General features: G+C 43.0%; 1 protein-coding gene across 6 annotated transcripts in view; it reads right to left on the reverse strand.

Moving 5' to 3' along the window:
- The window catches only part of MBNL2 (muscleblind like splicing regulator 2), a 114,887-nt gene that overhangs the window by 49,593 nt on the left and 38,210 nt on the right, over nucleotides 1-27,084 (reverse strand). For 5 of the 6 annotated variants that reach the window (XM_065678039.1, XM_065678036.1, XM_065678037.1 and 2 more), the window contains exon 2: nucleotides 26,226-27,082. The exons of the other annotated variant lie outside the window; for it this stretch is intronic. In XM_065678039.1, coding sequence (XP_065534111.1) covers nucleotides 26,226-26,399 — 174 coding nt within the window. In that variant the 5' untranslated portion in view covers nucleotides 26,400-27,082. The remainder of the gene's footprint in view (nucleotides 1-26,225; nucleotides 27,083-27,084) is intronic. 6 annotated transcript variants of the gene reach the window in all.

The following is a 27,084-nucleotide window of genomic DNA, read 5'->3' on the forward strand; positions in this document are numbered from 1 at the left end:
AATGCACACATTGGATTCCCCACCATTTATTATACTGCAATGACATTGTCGGTGTATTCTGATGCCCATGGCACCTGTCTTCACCAGTGCTTTGAGTAGATGCACTGATACCCACCTGAATTGCATGACCACATCTACTATTTTACTCAGCCTTCTTTCCCAAATAGCATACAGGCAGCTGAATGGTATTTCTTAGCCAGTGGGGTAGTAGCAGAGTAGAACTCTAACACATGCTCATCTAACTCCTGGCCTGAATGCAAGATACTTATTTCCTTTTGGGTTTATCCATAGGGCTGGCTCTATAGGAACACATTAGGAATGGATCTGCTAAAATTATTAATGGATTTGTCAGTCTTCTTGTGAGACTAGACACCATTACTTCCACTCTGCACAGAATAAACTGAGACCAAATACCATTAAATGGCTGGGAAGCGCCTGCAGTTTTCAGCTGCAGATCTCTGCCCTCCTTCCATTTTGCTGTGGAAAGAGGCATGGCACATGCAGGTGGTCCACTAGACTCCTACTGCTTGTCCCACCTGTCCTTTGCTCACCCACAGCATTCATAGAATCACAGAATGGCTTGGGTTGGAAGAGATCTTAAAGATCATCTAGTTCCAACCTCCCCTGCCATGGGGAGGGACAACTTCCCCTAACCAGGTTGCTCAATCAGTGCCAGTGCCTCACCACCCTCACAGGAAAGAATTTCTTCCTAATACCTGATCTAAATCTACCCTCTTTCAGCTTAAATCCATCCCCCCTTTCTCCTATCACTATAGACCCATGTAAAAAGTCCCTCTTCAGATTTTTTTATAGGCCCCCTTTAGGTACTAAAAGGCTTCTGTAGTGTTTCCCCAGAGCCTTCTCTTCTCCAGGCTGAACAGGCCCAGCTCTCTCAGCCTGTCTTCATAGCAGATGTGCTTCAGCCCTCTGATCAGCTTTGTGACTCTCCTCTGGACTCACTCGAGCAGGCTGAGCGCCCCAAAGCTGGCACATCACTGCAGGAGGGGGTCTCATGACAGTGGAGTAGAGTGGAAGGATCACCTCCTTTGCCCTGCTGGACACACTTTTGACGCAGCCCAGCATACTGTTGGCTTTCTGGGCTACAAGCGCACACTGCTTCTTGTTGAGCTTCTTGTCTGCCAACACCCCCAGGTCCTTCTCCTCAATCCACTCCAGTCATGGAAGAGCACTGCCTCTTCCCCACTCCCAGCACCAGCATGTGACATCAGACAGAGCAAACACAAAGAGCAGTGTGCTCGGTCCTTGCTCTAAAGCCAGCCCAGAGTGCACAAGTCTGTCCGACCTGCACACCAGCCTCTGCCAGGCATGCATCAATGTCGAGTTTTCACACTTCCAAAATGACCAAATGTGAGTGAAATCTCACAAAAGCAGCATAAGGCAAATTGCAGATGTCAGAGCAACCTTCTGCTGCTAGATCCCAAGGTTCAGCTGTAAACAATGAAAAACCAACTTTAGCACTGAACCAGTTTTAAGAAACAAGAAGGAAAAACAAGGTATTTACGTCTTAGCTGTTTCTCAAAAATGGCTGAAGTGTTTAACTGAAAACTTTAAATAAACACTCTGAGTCAGTCACTCGTATGTTTCAGCCCAGATAATTGCATTTTGAGAGACTTAGAAACCGCAGAAAAGGAGGATATTATTTGGAAAGTGGTGGCCAAGATTAAATCCAGGTGATGACGATGGCACACTGTTGGTAATAAAACACTCATACGTGCCTCATCAACACACTCAACCAAAGGCTAATGACTGCAGGAACTCCAAGCACTTCTGTGTATAAAATGCAAAAGTATTTAAAAACAATGACAGTAAACAAAACATTGAGTAACGTTAAAAATGAAATCTGATGAACCGTTTGTCCAGAAATATTTTAATGCAAGTAGTCATTGCACATCCTGGCTGATGAACTCTGCAGACACAAAGAGTTACTGAACAGCCTTTTGGAGAACATAATGTCTACAAGCACCTAAACATGATTTTAAGGCAAGCCATGTACTAGTGCACCAAGACTTCCCAGTGCCATAGCAAAGCCCTAATGATTTATACAGAAAGAAAAAAAGTCATGAGTATTTGACTTGAGCAACGATGACTTCTCTGATTTGTTTTCTTTATTTGTTTTGAAGATGATACCTTCCCACCCTAACTTTTAGCAGGCAAAAGAAGTTCATCAAGTACTGACAGGCTATCATGAGATCTATTATAAAATGTGCAAACCCGCTTGGATAAAGGAACCACATTTGTGACTTGTTCTTCCTTCCCCTTAAAGTTCCTACAAGAGACAAGCAACCTCCCCTGCAACAGTGACAAACTAAACTGCTTTCAGTGTCTATCTCCTGAAAGCCTTCACAAGTTTGGCACCATTCTCATCTGTTTCTCAGGAGAAACCAACAGAGGGTCTGAAACAGTGTTCTCCAAACAGGAACCAAAGGACCATGTAATTTATGACTTTCCTTTGAGGGTAAAGTGTTTTCACTGCCTGCTCCTTATCTGAGCAGCAGTCACAAGATGGAGATTCCCATCAAACATCTTTTTGTCAAATGCTTCCCTTTGTTTGAGTGCCAAGGAGGAGGAGGCAGGATGTGGTCAGAAGCCAAGGGCACAGTCAAGGCTTCCAACACTGCTTTTTACTCCAAAAGTAGCAACAACAACCAAGTGAGAAACTCCAGGTGAAGATTACACCACCTGCAGCTGACAGACATTTTTCCCTCTCTGCTCCCAGGCAGAGAACTTTCCTCTCTGGAGCAGCAAGGAGAAGAAAACCACAACCACCAAGTCCTCAACACTGGACACAGATTCGGAGAAGGTATCCGGATCACCACCTCGCCTGGCAGCACAGCTTAACCATGTCTTTATCATTCCCAGGAGAATCATTAATCACAGCTACATCGCAGGACTTTGGTTTAAATATTCTTTATAAATGTCACAAGGCTGAAGAACATATTAAAACTAAAATTACACAAAACGAACCAAAGTTTTATGGAAAAAAAAAAAAAAACCCCGCACAATGATCTCATGCTTTTCACAAGAGTGGCTCTTTCACAGCCAGGAACCATGAAGTATTTGTTTCTATTTTCTATTTTTATTTGTCTGATACACACATCACAAAGGGATTACAATTGTTGTGGCATGTCAAATTCAATTTGAAGGGCATTCAGGTTAAAATGTAGCATGGTAAGTAATGTTAATCATAATTGAAACAATCTTGACTCAGATTTTCCAAAAAGCCTTTGCAATTGCAGACAGTCTGGAAAAGAAGTATTCAAATGACCAAATGAGTGGGGTTTTTTTTCCTATCCTGCTGCTTTTCAGTGAAGAAAAATTGTGATGGATGAGTACCATTCATCAGGAGAAACAGACAAAATATGAGATCACTAACCAGCATCTAGACAGGGTTTAACCAACTCCCTTGTTTAATCACTGGGGATTCAGTGTCTGGATGGAGGGCAGGTGGGAGGGAGTTTAGATGATTCTATGAATTTAACACTAACATGTTAAAAAACATTTTAAAACATTTTATCCAGCCTCTAGTACGTAGAAATATTCATCATGGGTTCCCAGCCCAGCAGAGAGAGAGATTCTCTCAGCCAACAGAGACTGCACAAATGCTGGTGTATGTAGCACTGAAAGCTATTTTGCCAAGTTAGCATGACAGAGACTAGAGTTTTCTTTGTCAAATGTAATGGAAAATCGTGGCCAAAAGATACAGCTCCTGATACAAGCTGTCATTTACCTCCTACCACTCATTCACAAGACAGCCTGCAAAATATCACTCTTCAGGCTATTAAATCTCTATGCTATACTACTCGGTAAATAAATAAAAAAATAAAGGCAAAATGAAAGATCTACTTTCAAAGATGTTTTCACAATTTCAGGCCAGTCTTGGGGCAAGTAAGCTGCTCTGTAGGGGTAAGTATCAGGGTACCAACAAACACAGTATGGGAACCTAAAACTCATTAGGAATCCTTTGGAAGACCTATGAGTCAGATGGAGCATCTTCCTATGAGGGCAAAGCTCTGACGCTAGGCACTGCTAAATAGATCACAAGCACACAGGTAAAAGATGCAGGAGGCTGGAAGGACTGCACTCATCTCCTCTCATTGGTAGGCAAGCCACACACTACAGGATATTATTATACAGGCAGACCAACCACATAGAAAAAGTGAGATTTTTATAAAGGTACCTCTGTACCACTAACGACAGGGCCTCTGATGCAGAGATTACTTTGGAGATGAGTTAATAGGAATGCACTCCAAGCACTTAATTATTAGCTTTACAATTACTTAGTTCCATTTGCTTTCATAGATTTCCAGATACCTTAAAAGCAGACTGATTAGAAGAATCTTGCCTTCCTACAGTAGATCATGTCAAATATAGTAAATAATCTCAATCTTCCTTGGCAAGTAACTTCCGCAGAAAGGAAGAAACTGCCAATGTGGAAAACGTCTTTTAATGAATTCTAAATTGACATTAAGACTACGGCAGCGTTGTTAACACTTTTAAAAAGAATTCTATCCTTCAGTAGATGTCACAGGGATTTTTATTTATTTTACTTTACCATCCCACACTGAAAGCCCAGTGTTTCATCAGCAAGTATTTATCCGAGTTGTTCTCTGCAATGACTGTCCCCCAGTTTCTGTGAATAGAGAATGCCAAACTAGCTTTAAATGTCAACTCTGCTTTAAAGAAGAAGAAACGCAGTGAAATTTCAAGGTATCACAGCCTCAATAGAAGTTTCGTCATATGTACATCCACCCACCATAATGTAGACCATACTTTATTAACTTTCCCATGCTATAATCCTGAGAACAATGAAATAAAGAGACAGTAAAGAATGGGATGCATGCCCAAAGGATTCCCTTGGCTGGTTGCATTTAGCAAATAAAGTGTTCAGTTTTAACTAGTTAAGGAACGTTTGATTAGCATATCATAGCAAAACCAAAGAAAAGGTAAGAGCTATGAAAAACCTTTTCAAACATCAAACAGAAATGAAACAAGCTTATAAACCAAGTTGCCTGCAAGCAAACAATTTCTGGAATGTACTGGGGGAAGCAAAGGAGAATCCCACAACAAAGGAGACCGCAAAAGCCAACCCAATTTAACAAGTGGAATTACCAGTTTGGAGACTGCAGGGAAACAATGCAAAAACACCATCAAGTCTGATACAAAGTACTTTTCTTAGCATTTAACAAAACCCCCAACATAAAGGCCAACATAAAGGCCACCAATCACTAGGTAATTAAATATGGCTTTTTGGAAATACAAAGCCTTCCACAGAGTTGTTAATTACTCACAGAGTACTAGAATTAATGAGGAACTGAAGGTCTCTCAGAGTAAAGCTGAACAATTTCAGATACATCTGATCACAGTTGGAAAATGTTAAGCTATTTAAGTACCAGACAACAATTTACATATCATCAAACAGCTGGCTGCCAATTTATCATGTACTTCTTGCAGACATGCAAAAAGCTGATAACTTATGAAGACCTCTAAAACATGATACTAATATTTTAAATCTACCTTTTATGCTTGCTATTGAAACCAAACTCATGTATGCACTAGACCCTAGATGTGCAACGAAGTATTTTTCATGTATCTCTGATTACAGCTAAGAGGACAATGACAAACCTGCTATGATGGGAATGTGACGATTATCACTGCTCTCCAGCACTCTACAAACCTCCACAAACTCCCTTATGCTACAGGGCAGTATGGGCAACTGAGCATTCACCAATCTGGGAATGAGAAAGTAATTTTGCAACAGTTTTCCATGTCTGCGCATGGCCCAAGCAGGTATCGTGGCTCACGGATCCAAGCAGCAAGCTGTCTATGGAGGCCAGCAAAGTCCCTCACTATTGGACATCATGCGGTACTCCACAACAATATTCAACGCCCCCAGTTCCCATTGCCTCCTCTCACATGGACAGAGGGATTACTAGAGTGGCTCTGAGTACTTGTACTGGGAGGTGTGAGATTGCTGGTGCTGCCTACAAGCCAATGCCCACCTCTGAGGACCCAGCAGAAAAGATAGCAAGGGACCCTATCCAAAACAACCCAATCTCCCTCACTTTAGTGCTGGCAGATCCCACAAAACATGGGGAGAGCCAGCCTGAGCTTGTGTGTTCAAATAAATAGCTATACAGAAGCACCTATTTTAATGTTCTTCAGATAAACATCATCTTTTGTTTGGAAAGGTAACGTATATACAAAGCAAACTGTACCAAGTTTTTCCTTCATGTTCATGAGTAGATTAGGGACTGATGCTAATATCCGTATATCTCTTTAGCTGCCCTATAGTTAGAAAAAGTAAATTCATATTCCAGCAGTTTAATTTTTTCTTTGTTTAAACCTGAAATAAAAATACATGTTGGCATTCCTTAAAATGAAGCTGCTTCAAGGACAGCGGAGTTTGATAAAAATATGTTGCCTATTGCCTAGTTTGCCATCAATAGAGAAGTGAAAACTGGTATTCTAAGTACCACAGTCAGGAAGTATTTAGAACAGATATTCAGTCAACTTCAACTAACTCCTGAGCAACAAGTCAACAAAGCCCAGTATCTATAAATGCTCTGACGTTTTATAACCTAAGAGTCAAGGTTTTCTAAATTTCTAGCTCCTTTAAAAAATATATGAAAGAATGTCCAGGTAGGAGGCGAGTGCATCAAAAAATAAATTAAAGAAACACCCACAAAGCGAAGAACACTAACCCTGGAGAAAGTAACTAAACCAGATGATTGTGCATTTAGTTACAAAATCAGTTCTGACAATTAAATGGATAAAAGCACAGTCTAATCTTGATGTCCAAATGCAGAAATTGGTTGGAAATTCTGTGAACACAAATCCTAATCCCAAGAAAACTTTTACCTTTAGCATGTGGTAAAGGTAAAATGGCAATGTGAACAGATAAAATCAATGCCCAGGAACCTTAAAAGACCTCAGCCTGAGGCTGTCTTTGTAAGACCATCTTCATTAGTCCAGTGTCATTAATAACATTATTTCTATGACTCCCAGCCATGTCCGGGCTCACTGTAGCATGGCACAAACCTGTTACTGACTCTAGAGGCATACAGATTAAGAACACACACACAAAATAACATTATAAGGCAACAGAGCTCACATTTCTATGTCTGCTTCTTAAAAAAAAATCAAAACAAAAACAAAACCCAAACCAAAACAACACTGATTTGTTCTTATTATACATATCGAAAGGAAAAAATAGGGATCAAAAGTAATGTTATAACATAGTTTCTTAAAGAATGTGAGAAAGGTTGTAGTTGTGGGCCCTTTAAGTTTTGCTAAACTCACGATTAATAAAACATTACCATCCACAGTTTTGATAAAGTATTATGGAATTTGGAGCCCCCCTCTCCCCAGTTCTCTCCTATTCTCTTTCCTGAGCAGTGGGAACAACAGCTACCAAGTCTCAGGCAGGTTTTGCTCCCCTCTGGCACCCCTTCTTTCCCTCCAGAGTGCAAGCCAGGGTAGTTCCTCTCTTTTCCTGCTTCTCTTCTCTTCAAACATCCAGCCTTTCTGCAAGTGACAAACTTGACTGCAAAACACACTTACAGCCTCTGCGCTCAGCAGAAGGTTACAATTAGGAACACTCTTGTAATTACTTAGATGAGCTGTTGTACACCTCTGAATTTGTGTTCATATTCTCAAGAGCAAACCGCAGACTCCACTTACTCAAGAGCCACTGCAGCTGCATACAAGTAAATAAATAAAAATCACTATTTCTGACAAATGATTCAGCGTTTAAGAAAATAAAACCAGCTGTACTGTGTTAGACCAAGGTCCATCCAGCCCAGTATCCTGTTTCCAAAAGCAGTCAGCAGCAGATGCCTAGGGAGTAGTATAAGAACAAGGAAACCATTTAATGATATATATTGAAAATCTTTTTCACATATCCTTGATGGAAAACAGAGATGGAATTTTGACAGAAAAGGGAAAAAAGGCAAAAGAAAACAGAGTCCAACACACACACCCTTTGCAAAAGCATGAAACATTCCTTTCAAAATAAAAAGAGAACTGAGGGGAAGATAAATCTTACAGATGCCTTTTTTTTTCTCTTTCTTTTTTAAGAAGCAAGAAAAACCCAGATTCTCACTTGCTGTTCACAGAAACAGCGTAAACACACACTGATGCACATCACTGGACAGAGAGTTTTTAAAAACCCTTATGCGTGTCAATGGCTTTTTGAAGGAGTCCTCACAGAAACCTACAGGGAGGGATCCATGTCATGGCATCACAGCTGAGAGCTCCCAAGTATTTATATTAATGGATTTTTATAAATACAGCTTCAAAAAGTCTATGCGTCAGACAGAGGGTAAGCCTGTTCCACTTAACGCCCCGGACAGGGGAACAACCATTAAGGCACCCTACTGGAAACAGGCAAAACAAGCTGCATTCTAGAAAAGTACAGAAAATGTGGGGACAGTGAAGAGCCCATGAAATCAACTGGAGGTTTACAACTGGCTTAGTTGGACATGGGATCAGTCCCAGGATAAGTCATCCATGGGGTCATAGGCTGGAGGGGCTATAAAGTCATAGATGCAGAAACCAACTGCTTTGATTACATTGTTAAGCTCCATATCTCCAGGATACCAAATCTGTGTTTTTCAGAAGTTCCAGATAAGCTAATGAAACATGCCGATGACTCAAGCTCATTTGGCAATGGGAAGATAAAAGAATCAGGGTATGATAGAAGATTAAAACCTTGAAACCCAGAGAATAAGAACCAGTATGAAAGAACAAAGTACTCGTAGCCAGCAACATGAACCCCCCATACCAGTGCAGACACAGACAGGAGGTGTTCAGCTGTAACCTGAGGATGGAGCTGACCATGGCAGAAGAGAACACCACGGATGCTTTAATCAAATGCTGATTGATGGTGGAGATGCTGGTGTGACAAACTCTGTAAGAGGCAATCACAGCACCAAGGATGTATCAACCAAGCACTGTCTAGGAAAGGTAGCAGGCTGTTGTGGCAAGCCAATTCTTCTCTTGTGGCGAATGTCTAGTAGCAATGCTGTGCGTGCTTCTGGTCACCAACATCCAAATAAGATGGATTTGGCCTGGAGCAGGCACAAGTGAGGGCTGCCAAGGTAACTCAAAGAAAGGGAAGCCTGTCTTACAAGCAGAGAAATAGTGCACGGTGGGGTTTTTTGGCTGAATAAAACAAAGGCTGAGAAGGGGTATGCCTATTTCCACTGAACATCCCAGGAGAAGTTTGGGTGGCAGGTAAAGGTAACAGGAAGGGGGAATGGGTTGCTTCAGCTGCAGAATAACAATGACATTCATCTGGAAGGAGGTAAACTGGCAGTGAATAAATCCGTGCTGGAAATGAGAAGAATGCACATTGAAAGTGAAGCTATAGGAAAGTCTTCTGATAGAAGCACAAAAATACCCTTCCAAAAAACTCTACCCACGTTCAATATGGAGATTAGTAAATAACTTTAGTGAGGAGATGACGTGGCTGCCCGTGATAAAGAACTCTCTTGCAGCTCAAATCATCACTTGTAACCCACTCTCTGCAGCACAGCACCAGGCTTTGGGTGCGGCTGCGACATGGCTAGGGGATGTCTCTCACTCAAGGGACTTCTCATGCAACCTGTCTCCACTCCAGGGAGCCCAAATTTAAACATCTGAGCCATCTCTCAGAAGGAGAGACCTGACTCTAATATGTAACTAAATAAAATCAAAGCAGGTCCCCTCCACATTCTTCAGGGAAGAGAAAGGATGTTAAAGTTACCATATTTATATTAATAAATTACGTTTATCTATTTGAATTGGGCTCTTAACCACACACAGTATGCTCCTAAGAAATGCAAAGCCAAAAAATAATAAACTAATGAATTCTAATAATAATCCTCCAGATGCCATATCCGAAAGTTTCAGTCCTCCCTTCAGATCACTTAAGGTCTTTTTCATTCTTCCGTCTATAGTCGCACAGCAAATTGTTATTCCATAAACTAAGCCAGTCTGAATTAAACAACCAAGCCAGAGAACATGCAATACTATCTAAACACAGTCATAACCGCACTGGCATTCCTATAATCTCTGTATCAGGTGTATTTTCATCACCATATCAGAAAACAGGTTGTTTAGAGAGAAGGCTGCTACGTGTTATGTGCAACAGCAGCACACAGTTCTGCCTGCAGCTTTTTCCCTTTCTACATCCCTACTTTATTATTAGAAAAGTCACTGAAAAAGCAGTGCAGCCTTTTCCAAACTGTGTTGTCTTCTCTGTGGTCTCCTCCTGGCATTCACAGGGATGCAGGGCACCAGCATCTACTACTGGGTTCTGTTCCCACACCAGTGTCACCCTCTCTTCATTTGAGGTGCTCTACTCATGTCTCATTTCAAGCAATAAAGCAGTCTTGGATCACAAGCACACTGGTATCAGCAAAACCTGTTAGGTCCAGCAGTTAATTAACTTCTGTTAAACTGAACCAAAACCCATCATTCTTTATGGCAGCTAAAAAAGCTACACGTTTATTAATTTATTGTGCTACTTTTCCATTTGATGTTTCCACACCTCTATCAATCATTAAGTTAATCTGCTAAACAGAAATTGGCCTTGTATACAGATATGTTATGAATTACCTGACCTTCGCTCGCTACTTAATTAGCCAGTGACAGTATTTCTCATTTCACACAAAAAACTTCCTGGCTACTTTCACACCCCTGATGCTCACGTTCATCACTGAGATGCGCAGCTGCTCTATAGCAAATCAAAGCACACCAAGATACAATTGACACAGATCACAGAGGATCTTCTTGCAACATCCAGGACTGAAAGGCAAATAACTAATTAGAAAGAACAGCTTTATTCAATTATCTAATAATAAACTCCCTTCCTCATTAAACACATTACATATATTGTAACAGCTGGCATGCTGATATATCTGATGAAGGAAAATCTGCTTATAGTATTGTTGCTGCTTCAGGGAAAGCTGGCTAAATCTGTTTGGGTTTTGGTTTTGTTTTTTTTTATAGTAGTACTTGTTTAATAGATCATCTATGCATGGAACAATGGAGGTTGTAATTACACTGCAAAAATGCCAAGTTTGGGGGAAGAAAGAAAGAGCAAACATCTCTTAGGCCAGCCTCGAGTAATGCCAAAAGCCAGCTTCCTCTTACACCAGGATACAGGAAGAGCCTTATAGGCTGCTGTCCTGAAAACAAAAAGAGATGCTCAGGACAAAACGGCACATGGTTCTTGCATAAAACATAGTCACCTCTGCTTCCAGGATAGTTTCATTTTTTTCATCAAGTGGCTATCTAAAGAAAAAAAAGGCCTCAAGAAACCTCACAGCAGAGATGGTAACTGCAAACTCCCTCCTTCCAGAGACCTAACCGTATCCTTACACCTTCTGTTGCTCTCTCTTACTGCCTTTTATAATGTCTGTGGTGCTTTCTGTAGAACAGCCAGCTTCAGTAAGGGATGTCACCTTCCCCACCTGTCATCCAGGATCCTTCCACTGCTTTGCACACCCATCTAAAATAAGAGCTAAACCTGCACTCCTAATGGAAATTTCCTTTTCCTTGAAGAAAAAGAAGGGAAGTACCAATGACTCATTAAGATAAATCTGCTATTTGAAAAGATTAAAAAAGGAAAGTATCATGAAAACTACACCTAACAAGCAAGCAGAGGCTAAGGGTAAGAGGGAATGACTGCAAGCAGTCCTCTGCTATTGCTCTACTCAGCACGAAGACCGCTACTATCATTAAATGGGTAGTGCTGCAAGCACCGGCACAAAGAAAGGCAGGAGCTTGACACATTTCATTGCACACCCGAAAACCTGGGTTCTTTGTGGTTAACTGAGTTTTAAGGATGTCCTATTACCTTCACTCTCTGAGAAGGAATTCTTTCATTTGGGAGGGCTTATAGGTCTCTCCCTCTTTCTCTCCTATTTGGCTGCCTGTTTTTAAAAAACTTGTAGCAACTTTTTTATCCTTGAGACTATGACCTCTTTGTCAAACTTGGCTGACAATCCAGTGGGTTCGCAACTTAGTGGGGGAGGAAGGAAAGAGAGACAGCCTGACTCCGTAAGTCTCATTTCCTCAAGAATCCAGGATAAAAACAATTATAGCCAGCAGGTTCAATTAGAGAAAGGGAACCATAGACTTTCCTGCACTTCGAACACAAACCTAATGCATACTAATCAGCTAGCGCTGCTCTTACTGAAGTAATGAGTTTTGCAGCAAATTAATATTTGTATTGATTTATACTCGGGACTGTTGCAGACTGAAACATCAAGAGCACCAATGTGTTCTGCATGAAGCATAAAAGCACTTACCAGCACCATAGTTTGCAGATGCTCACAGTGTGTCTGTATCTGTATCCACACACCTCCACCTCTGCACATGCAAAGCCCTTGCCTCCATTTTTAATAACCCTGACAAATATTGGATGACCAGTGCTATGAAGCACACAGAATAAAAGCATTTGGGAAGTAGCCTTAATTTTCCTAAGTAACAAGTGATAGGCCTCAGGCTGCGCCAGGGGAGGTTTAGACTGGATATTAGGAAAAACTCCATCACAGAGAGGGTTAACAGGCATTGGAACAGGCTGCCCAGGGAAGTGGTGGCATCACCGTCCCTGGAAGTGTTTACAAAACATGTAGGTGAGGCCCTCAGTGACAGGGTTTAGAGCTGGACTTGGCAGTCCCGGGGTAACGGCTGGACTTGATGATCTTAAAGGTCTTTTTCCAACCTAGCTGAATCTGATTTGTGACATTCATTATCATCTACTATTTTAGGAAAATCACCAGTAAGATACTCTTTAGAAAGAAAGTATTTTTTCCCATTTTGTATCAGAAACCAACAACATGCATATTTGATGGCACTTGACATATGTTCATGTGCAAATGAAGCAATAGAGAATTATCCTCCAGACGAATGGGATTTCTTTGTTGTCACTTTCACAGTTTTCAAATGCATAGACCATATTCTGGTTAATTTCTACCTTTAAAATCTTCATAAGGAGGTAGCTATGGTTGCTATTCAATTTAAATTTGCAAAAGGTTGTCCATCCTTTTATTTTTAAATAGACTGAGCTCCCTGTCATAACATCCCTCTGCTTAGAAAGATTTTCTTTCTTGACATAGACAGCAAAAGATGAGCCCAGTTAGGTGGGTCACAACTATTTCAAATTAAGGAATGAATTAATTACCTCTTAGCATTACTATTGGTGAACTATAAAGTACAATCCGAAAATGTTCATCCCCTTCTTGGTCTCTGTAAGGGCATTGTTCTGCTACAGGAGACAGTTCCTTCTGGTTTTGGTCTATATGCCAACTTTCACCTTTCAATCAGGTCATAACTGTGGCAGATGCATCGTCTGCCTTTTAACTCAAGGCAGCTGACGTCAGAGTCTCCTGTTAATACAAGAGCTAAAGCTGCCTCCCAAGAAAGGCTTCACTCTGTTGCCATAGAGAAGTCAGCAGGACCATTTGGAGCACCCTGGGACATACCGGGCCTCTGCCTGGTGCCAACAGAAGGACACGCTCCTCTGACATGTCACTGGAAAGCCATCAAGAGCAGGCATCTCAAACAGTATCAGATGCCTCTGCTTGGTAAATGAATCAAGCCCAAAGACTGAAGCAAATAAATATGTATTAACTTTAAAGCGACTTCCCTATATTACAGCTAGCTTAAAAAGTTGGCTTTTGTTGAGTTTTGTACTTGGCCGTAGGTGAGAGCTAGGGGCCTGTTTGACAACAGCGATGGAGCTTGGTCTAGTTTCTGACATGCTGGGTTTTATTTTTTTGGCTCACTGCGAACCAACAGAGAAGGTCCCAGCAGCTCAGCTTCTGAACCACAGCTGAACCGTTCTCGCAGCCGCTGTGTATCTTTAGAGGTGCCACCAGACTGACGCTAGGTAACATGGTAACATGCAAGATAGTACGTGAAGCCATTCAGTCAGAGGTACAGCTTGCCTGCGGAGTGCTCTAGGCCCAAATACAATTTCAAACAAAAGCAAACAAATCTGGTTTCCACAAAGTTTAAAAGATATCTGGCCTAAGGGACAAGCAAGTGAGGTGGCAGCAGCACACCTGATGGGATGCTAGCCCAGGCCATTCTTGCAGCAGCCACTATACTGTGCACCACAGATCCTCTCTTGTTCAAATCAGACCAACCTACAGGAGGAAGCAAGAGCTGAGAACCTGTAATGCCTCATGAAAAAGGGTAGGTCGCCTCTCAGTTGTGAGTGTGGAACTGAACAGTGCCGTGCTCTGGACCAGTGTGTGAGCTGCAGGGTTACAGCTGCCCACAGGTAGCAGGAGGGCTCCGCTGGCCCCCATCAAGTGCACACAAGGGTGTTGCACCCCAGCTGCTACGTCTTTCACACATTTTAATGCAACTTTCCATTATTGTTTACTTCTTCCTTTTTTACCATGCAATGATTTGTCTTTTCAAGCGTTGGGACTGTCTGACTTCTGGGGCATTGTTCACAACACCTTGCCATACAGCTCATTGACAAAGCACGTGAGAAGACAATTTCTTTCCCCATTATTAATTTCTTCTTTGTTGTGGTCAAGACCTTGCAGGAATCTAATGCTGGGTGGCAGAGCATGCCCACAACCACAAGAAACATACCAATGTGACAGAAAACAGATGTTTACGATTTCCTCTTGCATTTCAGTTGTGGAACGGGTACTTCACAGCAGGCTTTCAATGAAATGTTCCAACATCTCTAAACCCACAACAGCTTCCCTTTTATTGCAGTGGGTTTCCAATACAATCCACCTCCTCAAAAGCAAGGTGCCAGTTTTCATATGAGGAGATACAAGTTGGGAGAGGCATATGGTTATCAAACAGACTTGCAAATAAACTCTTCGATCCTTGTTGTGTTTGTTTTTATAAAGTACCTTTCCAGTGCTGGGATGACCAGGACTAACAGGAATCTGGATCTTGTCTCTGCTAGGCTTTTACATTAGGAAGCAACCTGCGTTTGAGCACAACCCTGTCTTTTGTATTGATGATGCAAAGTATAACAGCTTGGGAAGAACAGCTGACGCCTGAGCTGAGAGAAAGCTACACAGACAGGGCCAAGGGAGCCTGTAATGAAAGAGGAACCACCTGCCAGAAAAATAAAGGAGTAGGTGGGGAGACCTGGAGAGAGCAAGCCTGTGGGAACAGTGAGTGACCTCAGTTAATGGGGAGCGTGGGGGAGGAGTGGGCAGCGAGCAATTGCTCTTGTGTTCAGAATCCTAGTGATGGGATGAGTCAGAGACTCTGATTGAATCTTGCCTTCACTACACCCACAGACTGGTTATTACAAAGCTCAGGGGAGCATGGGTTGGTGCAGCAACAAAAACTAGACAGTGAGTTGATGGGTATATGAAGCACCCCCAAGTGCCCAAAAATCTGAAGAACACCTACCAAACACCATACCCTTTTCACATAAGGTTTCCTGTAGCTCTAACTAGTCTGCCTAGTTGCTCTTCCTCATCTAATAGGACTTCGACTGGTAACTCAGTGACAGCTGCACCTGAGATGAACAGGCATGGCAAAATACCTGGGAATGCTTTTTGCGAGTCTCCACTGGCGCTTCTGGAAGCACCAAGGTTAACTCAATCCAGCAAGACCACTGCCCAAGAACTACTAAATGCTCTTTTAGTCTCTCAGGACAACGCAATTCAGGGAACAATAAGATATATTTGTATTACATACTTCAGTGACTGTTCTTCAACTGCCTTTTCTTTCAACCATTTCTGCTCCTAGTGCTCACCCTCCTCCCCAGGCCAGGGGCCAGGCGACCTGCTCAGCAAGTTCTACCACACCGAAACCAGCAGTGAAAACTGCTGGTAAACACCCACTTGCTCACATCAGGCGGTCCTAACGGACCAAAGGAGGCATAAGCTGTTGGAACAGGTCTCCTGTTTGCGCAAGGCATCTGCTCTGACCAGTGAAATGCTTTGCCACTAAACCATGCAATTGGGAAGAGGGGCTTCCCCCACCTCCAGAGGGAAGCAGGGTCTGGATAGCTCAATGATCAAGTGCCCAGAGTTTTCTTTGAGAATCAAGTTAAAACAAAGTGTGCAGGTTTAAAATACGACAGGGCAGGTGCCGACAGCGGATAGCAGTGACAGCCAGGACAGCCTCGTCCTCTCAGTGCTGCTGCTGAGAGAGCCAAAGGAGGAAACAAAACAGGGCCTGAAGGAGGCACTCAGCTTTTCTACAATAATGAACTCCAACTGCTTCAACTTCTCTCCTTTTCATAGTTTTAGTCTGAGGGCAGAGACAGCGGCAGCAGGTTAGGACTTGCTTCTCTAAGGCTGACTTGATGGCTGTGCCCCTCTGCTGCAGAGTCCAGCCCAGTCTCAGCTGTGCCTTCAGACTTTGCTCCAACACAGCTGAGAAATGTCCCTCTCGAAGGAGGGGTAAATCCTAGCAAGTGGCATGGCCCCCTCTGCAGTGAGCAAGCGTCCACAGCTTTCATTTACTTAAGGAAAGCAGAGCACTGTGTAATACAACAATTAAAGGCTTATTTCATAAAGACTTTCTTCTTACCAGTTTAAGCCAAGCTCATAAATTTTTAAGGGTGTCTGCTGTGGGACATGGATGTCCACATTCAGCTAGCTGTTTTTTAACCCTGCCTTCCTTCTAACCCTTCTGAGCCAGAAGGGCTCAAACAGAGACAGTTCCATGAATAGACAAAGAGGGAGGCAAACAGAAAAAAGGAAGTGATAAAGAAACTCGTGCCTGCTGAGGGGACGACAGGAGAACACCTGAAAATAGAGGCTTTCTGCAGAAAACAAACAAGAACAGGGGACTGACAACACAGAGAATACTGAGTCCCTAAACTCGCAGATGGTAGTGATCTTCAGAAAGATATTCCCCTTTCTTAAACCCCATTGTATCTCAATTTATGCTAGATGTTGCTGCCGAAATTCATACTTTCATCTTATGTTTAATGCAGTTCTTCCCTTTTCTTTGGATCAATTCAAAGAAGTCGCATGGCTATATAATCATTCGAACAGAAATAAAAAAGGGGATCTAGCTGTGATAGGACATAGAACTGGATGTAACCATCTCTTTTTAGCAACAGCTCACAGTTGCACAGGTTGGGTATAAGGTGAAATATTGTCTCAGGAAATAAGGGTGGCGTAATTTCACGCAGCATCTGACGTCTAGCACTTTATTCTGAGCCAAAAAATTCCCATAGCCTGAAAAAGTAGGGCCTTCAGGAATCACACCTGTCCTGGGAATATATTTTCACAGAGAACATTTAATACATCAAATCTGCTCTCAAGTGATTTCCTCTGAACTCATGGGAGAGAAACATGCCACTTCCAGAGAGAAGTCAGTGGAAAAAACCCACCCAAATTAATCCATAGCACAATTTACAGGAGACTCTCTTTTGCCTTCCAATACAAGAACTGGGGATGAGATGAGGATTGAAAATGAACAGAAGTTGGTTTCCATTCTGTATGTAACAAAGTTGTGGAAGTCCGAACTGCGGCATGCTGTGAGTACCGGAGGTGTACACAGTTCAGAAAGCAGTGGGACAAATCGAGGGGACAGATGGTCACTGAGAGCCATTAAGTACAACTATATCATGCCTGGCTCTCAACATCCCCGAAGGAGCACACCACGAGGAGCCAGGAGAGTACTCCAGGAAGCCACTGCATGTTTGCACAACACAGAATCAACCAAGTTGGAAAAAGACCATTAAGATCATCAAGTCCAACCTTTACCCCACCTCCTAAATACCCACTACTGCCCATTATAGGGTCACTGGGCTAAATGTGGCTTTGATCTGAGCCAGGGTGGCCACTCCTGTTCTGAATGCAGGAGCAACCTACAGAGTTAATTCTCAGTCATCTAAAACTGGTGTTGATTGACACCACTTCTTCATGCCCACACTTTGCAACATCTCAGACACAGGAAAGCTCCTGCCAGGTGGTGTTTTCAGACTGCCTGTAAGTTTTCTGGACTTTGTAAAAAAATAACAAAACCTGAAAAGGCGATGGGTGAAAAACTGAAGCTGCGGCTGAACCTATTGCTCTTCAGGAAGAGTGAGATCTGAATCATCCCTCACCTGAAAGATTCCAGCCTGCAACCTCCACATCCCCAAAGCCCACAACTACTGAAACGAGCAGCCTATACCCACCCCATCCTGCTGAAACTGGGTCACTATGCAGCAAAGCAGGCAAAATTCATGGGCCCAGAAGGAATAAGCCACTCTGTCACCCAAGAGAAATGAGCTTGCCTGTTTCAGTCATTCCTCCCCACTAGCTGTAGGCACAGCCCTTGACCTCACCTTGAATTTGAACAGTGCCACACCACATAACTGGGAGACGGGCAGAAATTCAGCCAGCTAGGACACTTGAAACACCCATTTAAATACTTCCTAGTACAGGCAAAATTAGCCAATCCCCTGTACATCTGGTGCTCATCTACAGTGTCCAGATTGCCTCACCTGCCACGTGAGAGCAGGTACCACCTACTTAAAGTATGAGATGATCCTGAACCTTTGACATCTGTAAATGTCAAATGACAATGTAAATGAAGGCAAATGACTACCTATTGCATTCCAGCTCTGAGCTCACACTCTTACAAATAGCCTGTTCACTTTACAGACTTTTGTTTCCTTTTTCTAAATGAAGCTGAGGCCATCTTAAACAGATTCTTTGCAGTTCCAGGTATTTTAACTAAGTGGATATTCCTAAATTTATTTTTTTTCCTGGAACCTTTTTAACTTGGTAAACAGGTCTCTGAGTACAGCTTTCAATTACCTTTTATTCTGTAGTGCCAACTGAGACCAGATAGGCATATTCTTAAAAGGCTTTCATGAAAATGCAAATGAACAGTTCACAGTAGTCTGCTGGCTCAATAAATAGAAGAGTTGAAAGTGTTTAGACACTAGTAAATAGATAAAAGAATACGGAAAAAGCTGTCTGTAGTCCTAAAGATGCTTTCATTTTCTTGTTACCACCATAAAACTTGCAATGTCAGTATCTTCAAGACACTTTCTCTGTTATCTTGTGTTAGCTTAGACAACATATCCTTCTAGTAGCTGACCCGCAAAAAGGGTAGAAATCTGAGCTGAGAAATAACACCAGATTTTAAAACTCAGATTCGTGTGAAAACATGAGAGTCAACTCCCAGCAAAATGCATATGACCATATTTTCTTATCTGCCAAGCTTTTCCCCTCTCCCACTCCTAGACACCACCATCCATTTTAATGTTTTGGATGCTTTCAATTCCGGCTCAAATACAGCCAAGTGTTGTGTGTTCCTGTTCCAGATACTATGTATTAATTAGTATTATTTTGAAAGGATTTTGCTCTTTGTTACCAGCAGGGCAAGAAAGCCTTGAAAACAGGTTTGCTTATAGTGTCTAAAGTGGAGGGAACTCTGCGTGATATGTTAAGTGCTCTATATCCACGTTCTTCACTTTTAAGTAAAGCAACTTGTATCCAGCAAGAAGTATAAAAATATAAACAGCAGTTCCTGAAATCCAGACTTCCCAGGTACACAGGCCTCTTCACAGACCCTTCCCAATGCACAAACACTGCAGCATCCAAAGGAGAGCCTATAAAGGCTCTGAAAAGGCTTCAGCAGGGTTTAAGGAAGCAGACAAAGCTCTGGTAGTGCTACTTCAGCATCCTCCAACTTCCTGCCCACTGTCAGGGCTCTGGGCCTTGCCATGGAAGCACTCCTTTGTTCACCTTGGGCACAGTCAACTTGATTAGCTTGGAGTCACTCTCATCACGTTAAGCTCAGAGGCCACTTGGCCAGTAGAGTTTTGGGTGTGCCCACATGGCTGTACTGGCTGGCTGAGTCATAGGGGCTTTTGCTGGAAGGAGCCCTGTTGCTGGAGGTGATGTTATGACCAGCTAATGGACATGCGTCTGGCAAACTGCTACATCCATCACCATCCATTGGGTACACAGGGATCCACCTACACCCTCCTAACACCCCAAAAATGCCCTGTTCAGGACAGACCAGGCTTAATCCTTCATGAGAGAGTGAGAAACAAATGCTGAGCTGCATCTCAGGAACCCATGCGGCAGAACCTGGCTTGAAATCAGCAAGTTTCTGGCCTGAATCTGAACCAGGCTCATTAGTCTTTAGCTATTTCTGTCTAGCCTGGAGCATGTCACAGATGAAAGATATTCAGAGCCCAGACAGTCTTCAACAGAGAGCATTTTGGCTCCTGAAAACTGTAATCAGTCCAACAGTTGCTGTTGCAACTTTTGCTGGGTTTAAAGTCAAGTTTTGCAAGGACAGGCATTCAGAGCCAAAAATCCCCTTTGAGTTAAAAGCAAACAGTGTTCGTCAAATTCTGTTGACCTTTTACTTGGAACCAACAGACCTACAAAGATACTTCTTTAATACAGGAAAACTTGGGTTCTGATGCAATCATATTACTCCAGAAGCCTGGCCTAAGGCCATAGCACCATCACCAGCAGAAAGTGACACAGTGCCATGCAGCCCCTTTCCCTTCTGTCAACAGCAACTACATCCACCACCGAGGTTTAATCACAATCAACTTCACAATGTGGCACACAGCACCATCACAAAGACAGCGGTGGGAGCACAGAGGACATGGCACAGCGTGGAGGCAGGTGTCCCTGGCTGGGATTATTTCCTTCAGGCCCAACTATTTCCTTCAGTCCCAATTTCCTTCAGTCAGTTTTTACTAGTTTAGAACAACCCTGAGGCTACAGGCAAGTCAGTGTGAAGATGCTTCGGGTCACACAGTCACAGAATGGTTGAATTTGGAAGGTCTTCTGACTGTCATCTGGTCCAATCCCCTGCTCAAGCAGAGCCACACACAGCCGACTGCCTAAGGACCATGTTCAGACGGCTTTTTAGTATCTCTGAGGATGGGCAACCTGTGCCACTGTCAAGCCCCAGCTCCCTCAGCTCCTCCTCATAGGAGAGATACTCCAGACCCTATGTCATCTCTGTGGCCCTTTGCTGGACTCTGTCCCATATCTCCATACTGGTTGCTCTGGCATCCTGATCCAGATGGCAGATACTGATACCATGCTCCCTCGTCTGCCCTACAAATCTGGAGAAAACGCAGCATGCAGGAAAGTGCAGGTACCTTCCCAAAACAGGGGCTCTTTTGATTGATCAGCATGTAAAGGAAAGGAAAGCCTGTCGCAGAGCACTGTAAATTGTGTTTGACTGACTTCTTAGGGAGCAGCTGTAACTACCAGGCACCACCTAAATGTAACACATACCTCAATCTGAGACTAAAAAATTCTGTCTTCTCTGGGTAGGAAGATGTTTATTCAAAAAGACTCAACATATTCGTTATAATTTATTTTTACAGCAGGTACACCAAACCAAGACAGTTAAAACACTAAGTCTCCAAAGCTCTAAGTATTATGTAAATAAACTCTAAGTAATTGGTTGCATTTAAGAGCCATTCAATGTTCAGCAAGGAAAATAACTCTCAAGTTTTTTTTTAATTAAATTCTGATTTTATCTATAGTTCTAGACTGTTCTGTTTATTTACATGCAAAGTTACCTTGCCAAGTGCCAAAGCCTTGTTCTGAAACTGTATGATTAACACCAGTATTTCCGAAAGCTACGCATCAAGTGGATTTATGTGACTAGTGACTTAAGTCCCTCAACCAGTAGTATAAGCAAACTGAGCTCACCAGGCATGTTCTTACCGTACATTGTTTCCAAGCAAGTTGTGAGTGCCCCATCCCTAGCGGTGTTCAAGGCAAGGATGGACAGGGCTTTGAGCAACCTGGTCTAGTGGAACGTGACCTTGCCCATGGCAGAGGGTTGGAACTGGATGACCTTAAGGTCCTTTCCAACCCAAACCAGTTTGATTTGATACACAGCAATTTACAAACACTCTTCTGAATAACAGAGATAATAGTTGCGAGGATACCAAATGATATAGCCAGGAGCTATGCACTTGTCGTGGTCCCAGCAGTTTTCATGCATTGCGGGGTCAGGCAGCATAGTAAAATGCATGGGTGCACCTCATGCTCAGCAGTGAGGAGCTGCAGTTGAAGACACTGTTGTCCCATTATTGGGCCTCCCTCTGCCTGCACCAGGGCTGGTGGAAAGAAACCTGTACCTCCACGTACACTTGCTTCAGGCCACAGTCTGGCTTCTTGCAAACTCCTCCTTTGTCCTGACTCCTTCTGGGGCTATAGAAATCCGGGGCCCTCGGGGAGAGTCTGCAGGAGTAAAGACAGAGGCAAAGAAGGCATTCAGCACCTCTGCCTTCTTTATATCCTCTGTCTCCAGGGTACCCACTTCGTTCAGCAGTGGGCCTATATTGCCTCTTGTTTTAGTTTTATTTGCTATGTATTTGAAGAAGCCCTTTCTATTGTCTTTAACCCGACTAGCAAGATTGAGTTCCAAGGAGGCCTTAGCTGTCCTAATTGCCTCCCTACATCCTCTAACAACTGTCCTATATTCCTCCCAAGCGGCCAGCCCCTCCTTCCATAATCCATAGATTCTCCTTTTCCACTTGAGTTTGCCCAGCAGCTCCTTGTTTAACCACGCCGGTCTCCTAGATCCCTTACTTGACTTCCTACTCATTGGGACGCTCCGATCCTGAGCTTGGAAGAAGCGGTCCTTGAATGCTAACCAACTATCTTGAGCCCCTTTACCGCCTAGTACACTTTCCCATGAGACTTCCCTTAGCAGTTGACTGAAGAGGCCAAAGTTGGCCCTTCGGAAATCCAGAACTGTGGCTTTGCTAGGTATTCTATTCCTCCCACACAGGATCCTAAACTCCACCATCTCATGGTCACTGCAGCCAAGGCTGCCATTGACCGTCACCACTTCGACCAAACCCTCCTTGTTGGCGAGTACTAAATCTAGCAGCGCTGCTCCCCTAGTTGGTACGTCCACCATTTGCATTAAGAAATTATCATCACATGGTTTTATGAGGGGGAAGTCATGTATGACCAACCTTATAGCCTTCTATGAGGAAGTGACTAGGTGGAGGGATGATGGTAGAGCGGTAGATGTGGTTTTTCTTGATTTCAGTAAGGCATTTGATACTGTCTCCCACAGCATCCTCATAGATAAGCTAGGGAAGTGTGGGCTTGACGATCAAGTAGTGAGGTGGATCGAGAACTGGTTGAAAGGAAGAAGGCAGAGAGTTGTGGTCAATGGCGCAGAATCTAGCTGGAGGTCTGTGACTAGTGGAGTTCCTCAGGGGTCGGTGCTGGGACCGGTGCTGTTTAATATTTTCATCAATGACCTGGATGAGGGAACTGAGTGCACCCTCAGCAAGTTTGCTGATGACACAAAACTGGGAGGAGTGGCTGACACACCAGAGGACTGTGCTGCCATTCAGCGAGACCTGGACAGGCTGGAGAGTTGGGCGGGGAGAAACTTGATGAAATTTAACAAGGGCAAGTGTAGAGTCTTGCATCTGGGGAAGAACAACCCCATGTACCAGTACAGGTTGGGGGTTGACCTGCTGGAAAGTAGTGAAGGGGAAAGGGACCTGGGGGTCCTGGTGGATAGGAGGATGACCATGAGCCAGCAATGTGCTCTTGTGGCCAAGAAGGCAAATGGCATCTTAGGGTGCATTAGAAAGGGAGTGGTTAGTAGGTCAAGAGAGGTTCTCCTCCCCCTCTACTCAGCCTTGGTGAGGCCGCATCTGGAATATTGCGTCCAGTTCTGGGCCCCTCTGTTCAAGAAGGACAGGGAATTGCTTGAAGGAGTCCAGCGCAGAGCCACAAAGATGATTAAGGGAGTGGAACATCTCCCTTATGAGGAGAGGCTGAGGGAGCTGGGTCTCTTTAGCTTGCAAAAGAGGAGACTGAGGGGTGACCTCATTAATGTTTACAAATATGTGAAGGGTAGGTGTCAGGATGATGGAGCTAGGCTTTTTTCAGTGATATCCAGTGATAGGACAAGGGGCAATGGGTGTAAACTGGAACATAGGAAGTTCCACGTTAACATCAGGAAGAACTTCTTTACTGTAAGAGTGACAGAGCACTGGAACAGGTTGCCCAGGGGGGTTGTGGAGTCTCCTACACTGGAGATATTCAAGGCCCGCCTGGACAAGTTCCTGTGTGATGTACTGTAGGTTACCCTGCTCTTGCAGGGGGGTTGGACTAGATGATCTTTTTAGGTCCCTTCCAACCCTTGGGATTCTGTGATTCTGTGATTCTTGGTATAATCCCATCTTTACCAGCAATTTAACCCAACAGACTGAACTAGAAGACACAAGGTGGGAAGCCCAAGTGTATGCTGTCCTCTGCCTCCTAGAAAGAGAGGCAGTAGGATGGAGCACCACTGCTTTAGCCTCCGCAGCTGGGCTGGAATGAGCTGGCCCCTTGGGAGCAGATGCCCTTCCACATTAGAACAAAACACTCCTGCTTGCTTCGACTACATTTCTTACATGGTTTTGAACTTCTCTCCACTGACAACCAGCACTGCTGCTCAGTAAGTTATCCACAGCAATCCCTCAGGATTTCTCTTCATGGTATTATCAGCTTAGGCTGTGACTGCAGTTTTGATTCATGGGTCATAGCTATCCCTGCACGGAAGTCTCCAGCTCGAATAGCTGGCACCTCTGCTGCAAGTGCCCTACGCTGCCAGGGAGCATGATGCTGCCTCGGGCAGCAAGGACAGGCGCAGCGCTGCTTCAGCCAGAATGATTCAGCAGCAGCAGCTCCTCCTGCACTGTAAACCACTGCCCTGCCAGCCCATGGGTGAGTGAGCCCTGCTGGCCACCTCCTGCCTCATAGCCCCAAGCCTTTTCAATAGTTAAAACATGTATTAAAAAACCCCTACTGACTTGCCTGGTTTTTGTAAAAGCTGATTATTGCCCATTTGCTGCAGACACTAGCCTGCTTGTTCTTATAGGAAAAAAAATAACAAAATTATCCCATTGGCAGGCAACCAATACACAAGAACATCTACAAAGAAGCTGTTACACTTTATTGAGCAGTAATCCATGGATTAAGGTCATTAATAGCACTCAGTGACATCCTGCCATGACTCCAAAGGTGCTGTTCTGGTTTCCAGAACATACAGAACACAACGGCTCCCCCCAAAAAACGTTTTTCCTGAGTCACTTTCTTCTAAATCCTCAAAAGAAGTGAGAGAGCCCAGAAGAAAGATGCCTAGCACAATAGCCTGCATGCATTAAAAAAAAACCAAACAAAAAATCCCCCCCAAAAAACAAACCCAAAAGCCAAACCAAAACCCAAAACCAAAAAAACAACAAGTTATAATGAAAATAAATTATCATGATCAAATAACACTGAGTTTTCTTCTCATTCACACTGATGTTTTCACAGTAAGGGAGTTTTTGGTGACAGACCAGAATTTTGACCTACAGAGCTAAATTTAAAAAGCAGGCCAAGGCATTCTCCCATGCCCAAAAGACAAAACCACATTTAAAACTTTCACAGTAAAATCTGAAATGCTCAATTTCGTTCTTTAATTACTTATATGAAATAAGCTTTTCCCTTCTGTCAACGCAAGAACACAAATGTATCATCACAGAAGACACTGTGTACTCCCCAGATCCCAAGGGGTCATTAATCTTTTATGCAGTACACAAAGTATTTTCACAGAACTTTTAAAATAGTTTTCTCAAGCGTGCCTGATGTCATTAGGAAGTTAGAAGTCAGCTGACATCCTAGTAACACAATTGCTAAGTATCCTCTAAAGGAGAGAATCCCTTCACTCTGTTCTAAACTTACTCTGCTATCTACTCTATCCATACATGTAATTATCAATGCTACTAATTTATCTAGGAGTCCACAATACCAAGGGTAAACAACCCGTTTTGTCAAAATTTAAGTAATAAATAGACTTTTTTAACTTCTTGATTTAAATGAAAGAATCTGCACTCTTTCCATATGATTTGTTTCATTAAGACTCTGGTAATGGCCTAGTACTGCGCCACCGTGGATTTTCATTTGCCATGAAACAATGATAATTCATAAAATGTACTTAGGGAGAATACAATTGTCTCAGCAGCTGTAAGCAATCCTGTGTCTCACAGTCACATCAGTCTTTGTAAACAACATTGACACTGGAAAAGAAAATCCTTAGAAAGAAATCTTTTGACAGCTTCAATAAATAACAGTTATGACAAACAACATTTGTATTAATATGCACTTACCAAGAAAAAAAAAATCCCTTTCTGATTAACCCGATTTAGTTGTAACTCATCATTTCACATTTACTTTCCGCACAATGTAACTGCATTTTCACTACATATGCAATCTTTTTCTTACCTTTAAGGAATCAAAGCAGGCAATAACTCTTCCATTTTCAACCTGGCAACTTTTTGGGGGGTGTGCAAATTTGCATTCTTCATCAGAGCGTGAACAAGTTCCCCTCTGAAACTGTCTGCACACTTCTAATGTTAGCCATTTTGTATCTCTTACGGGAGCAACATTCAAAGCCATGATGAAAAGCTGATTTTGAAATTGCTGTCAAGTGAATTATGCTGAAGAAATTTCCAAAACTAATGGCAAAGGGAAGGGAAAGAAAAAGGAGGGAAAAAAAAAAAAAAAGAAAAAAAAGGGGGGAGAAAAAATAACTTCAATTCCAACTGAAAAGAAAGTTAAAAAAATAAACCAACAAAAATGTGGGGGAAGATTAACAATGTCCAACACACACAAAGCAGAATAAACAGAGAAAGTTTATCAGCAAGCAGTCACTCATCAATCATTAAGTCCCGCTTGTAGACTTTTGGCTGGGAAAAAACATGCTCAGTCGCATTTCTGTCTGTAAAACACATGGGCTTGTTGATTGTATCACAGATGCACCAGTTTTAAGCCAAGGTCTTTCAATGCAATGGCACTCCTTGATAGAATAGTAGTTCTTTGACGGCTGCTTGCTGGTATTGATTACACACGAAAAGCAATGCAGTCATTTGTTCATGTTCTGGGAATAACAATAATTATTCTTCTTTTTCTGCTTTCAGTTTTCCATCAACTCATTGGCAAATGGAGACAGCTGAGGTATCTTCCACCAGTTGTACGGTGAAGGCAAAGTCTGGCTGGCAAAGACGGGATTTTGAGAACACTGGTGTAGCAGTCCTCGCTCATAGAAGTGACTTGACAAAGGCACTTTTTAAGTCACTGACCT

Source organism: Lathamus discolor, chromosome 4 (assembly GCF_037157495.1).
Source record: "Lathamus discolor isolate bLatDis1 chromosome 4, bLatDis1.hap1, whole genome shotgun sequence".
In the NCBI taxonomy this organism is placed as follows: Eukaryota; Metazoa; Chordata; class Aves; order Psittaciformes; family Psittacidae; genus Lathamus; species Lathamus discolor.